The sequence below is a fragment of the Bradysia coprophila genome, chromosome IV (genome assembly GCF_014529535.1).
Source record: "Bradysia coprophila strain Holo2 chromosome IV, BU_Bcop_v1, whole genome shotgun sequence".
Classification (NCBI taxonomy): domain Eukaryota; kingdom Metazoa; phylum Arthropoda; class Insecta; order Diptera; family Sciaridae; genus Bradysia; species Bradysia coprophila.
In genome coordinates, this window is record NC_050738.1 from 819,599 (window position 1) to 829,957 (window position 10,359).

Sequence of the window (10,359 nt, forward strand, 5' to 3'; positions counted from 1 at the left end):
AGAACCATCGATGTAATATAGGGTAGATTGGTACACAGGAAGTACGTTTGTGCTGAAAGTATTTAAGAAAATCTTAATGTCCCCTTCCTTTTTGAATGTACCTTTTAATGTCCCTTCGCTTTGTGTTGTGATTAAAAAAATTTATTGCCTATCCACCCGGAATATTGTTGTTACACGTACATTTCCCACCCGCGGAAAGCGATCGTTACATGTGGGAACCTTTTCATTACATCACAAGTGAAGGAATATTCATATGAAAATTCATTACATATCAGGAGATTTTCATTACATACCAGCAGAATTTCATTACTTATCAGCAAAAATGTATCACATAAAATGTTCTTTAGCACTGAAATGGAAACAATGCAAAATATTACAATATTACAAATATTACGCAAAATATGAATCTAGCACTTCACAAAAACAAAACAGTCGAAGTAGTTTGTCAACATGTCATCAACACATCATGTGTTGCCAGTGATGCTTTCGGGATTAATGTTAAGAAGAAGTGTGAGCCGATTTCATGAGCAGACTAGATTCGTTTATAAACGTTTCAATGCAACAACAGATTTTTTTTGTTGGTTTTTTGCTATCGGTATTTTTTATGCTTATTATTAGTCTGGCAGTGAATGAAATAGCGTGACATAAATGTTGTGAAATTATACATTAATTTAGCATAATCTTTTGGTATTCAAGAATCTGCTAGTGTCTTCTTGAACACTTTTGGTTTTGAACTGTCAGGTCCTTGGGTGGAAAAATGTACTCGTAACAACAATATTCCGGGTGAATAGGCAATAAAACAGCATACATTGGATGCTGCTTGGTAGTTCATTACATTCGGAATCAATTTTATGAACTCGCGAACTCACTCGTGTGGTTTTAAGCAACTCGCTTCGAAAACGGTTATTTTGACTCGTGTAGTTGCATACCTCGCCTTCGGCTCGGATATGCAAACTCTACACTTGTCAAAATAACCGTTTCCAAAGCTTGTTGCTTAAAACCACGCTTGTGAGTTCGGCTCGTATCACAAAATTGATCCCTCATGTAATGAACTACCTCCTAGGCATCCAATGTAATCTACTATTGTCGTTGTGTGTGTGATATATTTCTGAATTTTCATTCTTCATGTGTACCAATCTACCCTATATTATATCGATAGTAAGAACGGTAGAGCACTTGACTCACAAGCGAGAGGTCACTGAATCGAATCAAGAGCAATCTGTGTTTTTCATTTCGTACTTCGTTTAAATTCATGTTTCACAGATCGTATATACGCTGGAAAGCAATCAGTATTCGGTTTCAATGTGGAAAACAATGTTCAACTAATTCTTGAATTTTCTCAAAATTCTGAAAAAAAAACACGAAATTTTTGAAAAAATTTGCCATTTGTCAGAATGATACGAAATCTTTTACTTCATTTGTTAAACACACATTTTGTATATAAGACAACGCGACGTCAACTCATTTTTTAATGATGTCGTCGTTGATACAGATGATTTAGCGTCAGTGAAAACCTTGACACAATGTTCAAAAAGTTCATTGAAAACTTGCCAATATGACAAACCACTGATGACTTATCGATTATTTCATGTTTATTATGAAAATTTCCTCATTTTGACGAGGCTGCTTTATTAGTGTAAATGTTTCGCCCATCAGAAACTATGACAAGCAGAAAATTTGATTCTGTTCAGTGTGCTTACTTTACGTGCACGTATGTTGCTAAATGGTAATTAAGTGAATCAGTATACCATTTACCTTTATGATTCTCTGACATGCTGGTTATACATGCAAAAGCTGTAGTTGTTCACTAATCGGTTTTGTTATTGAAACGAAAGTCTACTGCACGGTTTCTTGTACGACTTTAAATGGCATGAAAGTAGAACTAGGACGGCAGTTTAATAGAACACCAATTTTCTTGGTGAAACTTTGTTCGGTTCGATACGAAAGAAAGTTGAATTTAAAAAATCTCTGAACATCCGCTTCTTCCCCAAACATACAAACGATCGTTCCATGGTAATGCGTGACGTTTCCTTAATTTAACCATTTTACCTTTTCCACCATGGATGAGAAGCTTTACAAATTAAACTCTGGCTGAAACATTTTTCTCGTCAGGAAGTACACTTTATGAACACATTGCCACAACACAGAGCAAGTTTTTTCTCCGCTATTTACCGGATGTACTGCAATGGTCTAGCAAAGGGTTGCGGACACAAGTCTAATTTTTGTTCAACATCAACAACTAAATGTAGAGAAATGTACGGAATTGAAGTGTAACACACAAAGTCCAATATTACAAAGTTTAATATGACCAAACTGAAACCTTTCGGGGGTATATTGTGTGTATGTATGATATAGCTGCACAGAGCACAATATAATAGCTTTGACGTCGGAACAGGCATTCACATAAATACCGTCATCGTGGAGCAAAAACACCCATCCGCATTACATGAAATGGACCATCATAGTGTCGAGGAAATGCCTATGTAATAATATAAACAGAAAATATATTCACGGGTATGAGAATGGTCTACACACACACATTTCTAGGCGCTCTATACCACCCATCTATATGTAACGCTTTTCATTTGAGTTATATATATGAACATCTACCAAACGACCGATCCGGTTTGGAACATGATTTTCCCTTCGCATTGCAACAAATATTTTACAACAAACACAAACGAAGTTGCGGCGACTTTGTCAATTTTATGACAGGCTCTTCGACAACACCTCGGTTGATGTTTCAACTTCCTTTATTTCCGATTCGTGTTAGAAAACATCAGTCAAAGAAATTTGGTAGGAAAAAGTCAGACGACAGATAGATGTAAAGAGTCTGAAATAATGTACGTGAAAGCAGCAGAACAGTGTCGGACTGGCCATACTGGGAATTCAGTGGATTCGCGAAGGGCCTTAAACTGTTTAGAATATGAGCTTCACAACCATTTCTCTCTGAATTTTAGACAGTATTTGGGATATAGAACGGGATGTAAATCTCCTTTCAGCACTTTGAAACGAAGCATTAAATGTGAGATTCAGGGCTGTCAGAGCTTTTGAAAATTTTATGATATGATCGGCCCGAGTGGGTGCAAAAGATTCCTGTCGGGCCTATTAAATCAATGAAACTTATTAAAAAATTCGGTCAGTAGGATTGTCATTTGAGCGAAGAAACGCAGCCTGTTAACTAGAATTCTCTATTTTCTGCTCTTTCAAAGAAACATTTTTTCACTCGCTCCGCTCGTGATATACAAGAACGTTTTCGTTAACAGTGTTACCATGTAAGTTTTCGCAAAGCTTGAAATATGACCAGCCGCAGAGCCAATGGGCCTTATTCGAAACGGTTGCCCGAATAGGTGGGCCTTTTGAGTTTTTTTTCCGACTGGAGTTTTTGAGCTAGACCGGCACTGGAAATGTATGGCACACGTGTAACGTTGATAGGGGTATGTTTTTACAACTTTTTCGTTTGTGGTTCGTCTTTGGATATGAACTGCGAACAGAACTCGAAAGTATAGAAAAACAGTTGGAAAAAATTCTTCAATTCAACTTCTACCAGTGATGAAAGTGCGATTTTATCCCAGACAATGAAACTTTTTTGCTTTCAAGTTTCGTACAAGTCGCGCTAGAAGGAACACTGTACAATGTAGCTACTTAGTCATCGCATAGTGGTCCAAATTAAATATTTTTACGAATAAAAAGTATGCCGCCACACAGCCCGCATTCACCCATTAATGCGTACCATTTTAATTATAAGCAATTCAAAAAGACAAAGGCATAAAAAATCTCCGCTCATAATATCTTGAATCTGTGCAATTAATTTTTTTTCTTTCTTTAATTTTGCCCGCTGAAGCGCACCTATTGTGTGCGAAATCCCTTTAAACAATTTTAATAAATTACCGCCGAGAACCCTTTTTATTACGATTCTAATTATCATTTTACATCCTTTATCAAGTGTTTTGATTTAAATGGTGTCGTACGATGTTTACCTTTACCAAGGTGTTTTTGATGTTATCTCCGCATAATGGCAATCCACCCGTAAACGATACGTATATATATCTATACATCAGAGACACATCCGTATAACTGTATTATACTACACAGCATAATATGGCAGTGAATAGCACATGAGAAATAAAAATATAAATTAACAACCCCCTACACAGTCACTGCATCGTTTCTGTCTTGAGATGCAGCGAGACCCTTTTTGTTACACTGCAAAAAATGGTAACATTTTGCATACAAAGCTTACTCTAGGGGGGTGATACTCTAGTAAATTGGCGAGGCTAGAAGTCAAGTGGTGAGGAAAATTTCATTTTCTCCGTCAGTTAACACGTAAATAGAATACAAACAATTAACACATTAATATACAAGTGGTGGGGTTCTGATTGCAGTTGAGTAGATTAACTAGAAAAATTAAGATCAGCGATGCATAGGTGATTTAATGCGAATGTTCAATTCGCTAGAACCTCAAGTCTCTAGTCTAGAGCCAGAATTTCTGAAACAGAGAAATAAATATTTGTTTAACGAGTGGAGAAAGAGCGATGCTTGCGATTGGAGCGAAGCGAGAGCCTCAATTTTGCTCGAGTCGGAATTTCATATTACTCCCAGAGGTGAACACAAAACGTTCTCTCAACGAAACCAAAACGTCGATTCGCCATACCATTTTCGAAAACATAAACAAGGCGACAGTTCAAATGAGAAAAGCTCTATTTTCTCCCCACGGGAGAGAAAGTGCTGCACTTTTCTCACTATGTCATTCGACCAGTCGTCAAGAAAACATAATTTTTTCATGGCCTCAAAAGTGGGTAGAAACTAAGGCAAAACTTAACGCGCGCATGAAAATTATCTTGTTTATGAGATAGAGTTCGAACAAACAAATCAAAAGTCATCACTTCCTCACTATATGAGTCAAAAAAGTCACGTGGAATGATTCACTTTTGATGCCGTTTTATCTCTCACATTTGAGTGCTCAACAGGTTTGGTTGCTCAATTCAAAGCCGTAGTCGGTTCGATTTTAATTTTAAAATAATTTATTCGGAAATTATTTGTACAAATCAATTATACCCAGCACACCTTCGTAGCCACCGCTAAGGAAACCGCAAACAGCAAGCACGAGTATCAATACATTTTTGATGGAATCAAATGTTGACATTCGACTGTCGCCTCTTGTTTTAACGAGATATTCAATGAACACGGGAAACACGAGCGCCAAACTGTTCGAACAAATTGCACCGATAATACTGATCAACAGTCCCACATTCGGAATTAGCATGGCTACAGCAAACGTAAGAAGCACAATGATGACTCTAAAGACCATTTCACCCACAAATGGATGTGCGTCAGCAACTTTCATTCGATGTTGTAGAGATGGATAGAGAATCTTTATGGGAATGTAAAATTGAATGGCATAGCCGAGTGCGACACCGCAAGATATGAGGATATTTAGTGATTGAGCGAGGATGTCATCGGTTGGAAAGTTTACTGTTAGACTTGAGGCAACATCTTCGCCATATTTCCAGTAGCCCATAAAGCCGAAACTGTGAAGAAATTAAATTAGTCACGGCGTTACTCTCCAAGGAACGCTAATACTATTTGATGTTTAAGCGGATTACATTTTCTTACGATTCGCTAACAATCTACGTGAATACGTACCATATGACAAGAGCTGTTAGAATCAGAACCCCAATATTCAAAACTCCCAACGGCCTTGAGAAATTCCTGGGCTCTTTCATCTCATTCTGTAAAGGCAAAATGATTCCAATCCCTTCGAACACATAAATTATCGTTCCGAAAAATAGCGGCAGTTTATCGATGGTAATTGTTGCCATTGTCCTCTCTGTCAGCGGAGGTAAATCTTGTGTAATAAAGTAGTATGAAATTGACATTCCAACGATCATGAATATTCCAGCTAGACCTGACAGAGGTGCTGAAACATTAGGACAAATTAGTTTTCTCTGCAGAGGAACGTTCGAGTTGACATTGTCTATACCGTCATTTTACCTAAAAACTTCAAATTTGTTATTAACGATGAAAGCAAAATCGGAACCAGTGCCATGCTAATTAATGCACGCACTTCAAATTCATATCCGAAATAGTTCAGTACATTTTTCATTGTATTGCCAATAAACACAAAATACACCGCACAGAAGCCGAGCTGTGTTAATATCAGAAACAGATTCGTTATAATTTTCATTAATCTGGCATGTTTCTTCCATTTATCGTTGGCCATCAGTGCCAATTGGAATGTTTCTCCATAGTCGGTTCTCTTCTGTAGGCCGTAGTGTTTGCGAACATCACTTGCACACTGCAGCAGCACATGCTGTTCGTACAACAATATCAACGACAAGACCACGGTTAGAATCGGTCCTACCACGAAGCCGATATTTTTCATTGCTTCGCCCATAGCAAAAATTCCGGCTCCAATGCCAGCTTTGACGAAGTGGATGATCGTTTCCAGGTACGTTGTGGCATGTTTAATTTGTACCTCTTCGTCTCCACTCTTTTTCCCTTCGACTTGAGCAATGCTAACATTTGCATGTTTCATTTTCAATTTAAAAATCACAACTGCGACTGGGGCGACTGATTAGCTGAATATTCTGGTCGGTGAGTTCGAGTGGATCGCGATAAATCGGACATATATAACGGATTGATTGTGATACATTATTTATTTTGATTAGAATTGGTGGGTGAGGTATACCAATCTAATAGTGGTGTTGATGAATGAACGAAAAAAGAATCGAAAATGATTTAGCAACGCAGCCATCTGTTGCTTCTTTTGTGTAACGTATGGCTTAGTGTTAAATACACCAAATCTTGTACTTTGTTTGTTTTATCATTAATTTTACTGTATAACAGAACTCTAGCCTGAGCTCATCATTTATGTTCGTGGTTCTTGTCGATAACAGATGACATGAATGTTAATATTACTAATTAGTGACCGGAGTACTCAACCTCCATGTTCACACATTTTCAAAATATGTGACTCTATAAATCTTTAATTGTTCATTAGACTTCGTGACGAGCTGAAGAGATTCAAATTTTAATCGTTTCATTGTCTAAAAATACAATAAATATTTACATCAATAACTGATAAGGAGTCAATGTTTGATAATGGTATTGCATAGTATACGTCAATGTATTATAAAATGGGTTATTAATTAAATACGCTCCACCGTTCCATGGTCAGTAAATGGTTTGTAATCAGCAATCATTCAAAATTGAAGAGATAGTCACAAATTGGGTAAAAACATAGCACTGCTCTTAGCATTAACATAGAAAATATGGAGGCTGATGGGCTGATGGTAAGAGGTATCATGTCTTTCATACATACAGGAATCATGCTTTCTTCGTGTGAGTTGAAACACATAACAGATGTAAGTGTATAATCATATATATGTATCAAAATGTAGAAGCTTTTTGACATCTGACGAAGATTTTCATGCTGGTAGCAGTGCTGTCGGAAAAAACAATTCATAAAGTTCTTCAGATCTTCTTAATTTCAGACAATGATTCATAAAAAAATTTATCAGGTTAATTAGTCAGGGGATTTTCAAGTTTGTAGTTTGTGACTAATGAGAAAAAATTATTAAAGTTCTCTCTTTTGTAATTGTGACAGTCAAACCAAAAATTTTTTGCCAAATATTTACAAAATCGTTTATTTTTCTATAAGTTTCTTTCACTGATAGAATTGTGGAAAAATAGGCGACTTCTTAACTATTTGGCAGAAAAATTTTGGTTTGACGTTTAAAACGTCACTTTCACAGATGGAATAGACCGACTTTTGATCCCAACTGTCACAATTATGATAACATACTCACGGCTTAGTCAACCAGGCAGTTTTCTTTGGTGTTAGTGTGGGCGTACGTGTTTACAAATGATAACATACTTCAGCAGTAAGACTACCAAGCACCAAATATGTACGTACTAGCATCTGTAATGACTTAGAGATGACTTAAATAACCAATTAGGAACGGTATGTCTTTTACTCACTACTTTTAACACACATTTGCTATAAAAATATATGTTAAAAGTAGTGAAGTAAAAGATTTTGTTATTAAAATGCTGAACTCCGTTTTCGGACTATTGAAAAACAAAACTATAACTGGCGACAAAAATGTGTGCTAAAACGTTGATAATAGCCACAAAGGATGGGATTTTGAACTTTCAATATTTAACTTGTTACATTCTTCTGACATTAGAAATTTTAAAAAAATTAACTGATAAAATTACTTGAATCAATAGAAGGAGATTCGATAATTATACTGGTGATATGGTTGGCACCGTTGTGAAAGGTTACAAAAGATCATTGTTAATCGAAGTTTTCTTGAAAATTGCTTCAGTCGTTCGGTCGCGTAGGAGATAATAAACCATAAATATATTTTCAAATGATTGCTTGGCTATAAATCCAATTTCTGTTCCACACTGACAACCGACAATGTAACAATAGTATAGTCAAAGAAGAGTTCAAGGCTTCTTTTGCCTACTTAAGGTATCTGTTCTAATTAAACAATTCCTTGTTTGTGTCTATCGTTGTTGTTACCTACTTGGCGTCTACGTTGGCATCTGTATATATTTTAATCAAACCAACGTTATACCCTAACACTCATGAGTTCTTCAGCTGCCAAAGTAGGACTTAGCCATACAATATTCAGACGATTATGTTACTGAAACTAATGTTATGAACACGAGCACGTTATCTCGTTGTGTAGTACTTGAACGAAAACATCGATTAGATATAATTGCAACCTCTGGCTCTTCACATGTTAATTTCGACATAATGAAATGTTGCACGTTTCGAAATTTTCAGTCAATTTTTTTCATGCAAAGCGAGACGATGATTCGGATTTGAATTACGAAAGAAAATTGCTCGGCAAGTGAAATGGATAACAAGGACTTTCTGACTGTGACTGATTACAAACGACACGCCATCGAGCACATAGAGAAACCATTTCTTGACTTTCTTCAACTTGGAAGCGGTGCCAATATATCGGTCAATGCCAACGAAAATGCATATTCCCAATATCGAATTCGACCAAGGTATGAAACATGTGATATCCAAATTGAGCTCAACATTGGCATAACGACAAAATCGCTCACAGGTGTCTCAGGAATGTTATGACTCGCGACCTGAGTGTAACAGTGTTCGGCCAAACGTTTCCAATGCCAATTGGCCTATCACCAACAGCTAGACAGAAACGATGGACATCGGAAGGTGAAGTTTCTACAGTAAAAGGTATAGGACAGTAGCGATGTATAGAAATCACAACTTCTACATGTTCAATTCGAATCAGCCGCTGCTGCTTCGAATACTCTAATGATTTTGAGTGGAGCATCGAGTGTGTTACTCGAAGATGTAGCCGCTGCAGCACCAGCTGGTGCTATTCTTTGGATGCAAATGTTCTTTTATCAGGATCGGTCCATAACTGAAGACTTAGTGAGACGAGCCGAAAAGTCAGGCTATCGGGCTATCGTTGTTTCGGTCGGTATACACAAAAGGTTTCACTGATTACACTACCCTAAATTTCAATCATTCAAGGTGGATGCTCCCGGTGTTGCTGAAGGGAAATTAAGATACGAAAATCGACGGAATCAATACAATGAACCGATTCCGATGATCAATTATGTTCGATACGAGCATCTTGGCGAAGGAACAGATGACGCAAGCGATTTGTCGTGGTCAGATGTCGATTGGATTGTTAGCCTAACAAAGTTGCCAGTTATATTAAAGGGAATTGTTACTGCTGAAGATGCAATTTTAGCCGCCAATCATGGAGCTAAGGGAGTTTTAGTTTCGAATCATGGTGGCCGACAATTAGACAGTGTTCCAGCTACCGTAAGTTATTGATATGATCACAAAATATTGCTGAACTTCAATCGATTTCATGTAGCTGGAAGCACTACCCGAAATTGTGGAAGCTGTTGGCGATAGAATTGAAGTTTTTCTTGATGGAGGTGTTCGTAGTGGCACCGATGTCTTTAAGGGTCTAGCTCTTGGAGCTAAAATGGTATTCGTTGGACGTCCGATTTGCTGGGGATTGTTTAAGAATGTAATGATTGTGCCGTTATCACTCGCTGCACATTGTCTTGATAATTTTAATTTTTGTTAGGGAGAGGAAGGTGCAAAAGCCGTTATTGAATTGTTGCGTAAAGAGCTGGATGTTGTAATGGCTTTTTCTGGGTGCAGTTCATTGAAGGAAATAACGAAATCGCATGTGAAGCTAGCTGCAGATTACTATCGGTAAACAACTCTAAACTGATTGTAAACGTATGGCGGATTTTCTAAACGAGAAATACTACGTCGTGCTTTCAATAAAAGTCTGAAGCATTCGCATCATGTCCAGCTCCAATGTGAGTTGCGGTCTTCAA

At 37.2% G+C, this 10,359-nt stretch overlaps 2 protein-coding genes across 2 annotated transcripts; one reads left to right on the forward strand and one right to left on the reverse strand.

Annotated features, from left to right (window-relative positions):
* Positions 1 to 5,001: 5,001 nt before the first annotated feature.
* Positions 5,002 to 6,584, reverse strand: LOC119066581 (proton-coupled amino acid transporter-like protein CG1139). Its single transcript, XM_037169137.1, has 3 exons — positions 5,995 to 6,584; positions 5,647 to 5,920; positions 5,002 to 5,531 (listed from the first exon to the last, which is right to left on the reverse strand). Exons 1-3 carry the CDS (start codon positions 6,536 to 6,538, stop codon positions 5,036 to 5,038), a joined length of 1,314 nt encoding a protein of 437 aa, XP_037025032.1. The 5' UTR covers positions 6,539 to 6,584; the 3' UTR covers positions 5,002 to 5,035.
* A 2,213-nt stretch (positions 6,585 to 8,797) lies between these two features.
* LOC119066587 (hydroxyacid oxidase 1-like) lies at positions 8,798 to 10,359 on the forward strand. Its single transcript, XM_037169144.1, has 6 exons — positions 8,798 to 9,030; positions 9,093 to 9,226; positions 9,285 to 9,472; positions 9,530 to 9,826; positions 9,882 to 10,040; positions 10,101 to 10,359. Exons 1-6 carry the CDS (start codon positions 8,873 to 8,875, stop codon positions 10,233 to 10,235), a joined length of 1,071 nt encoding a protein of 356 aa, XP_037025039.1. The 5' UTR covers positions 8,798 to 8,872; the 3' UTR covers positions 10,236 to 10,359.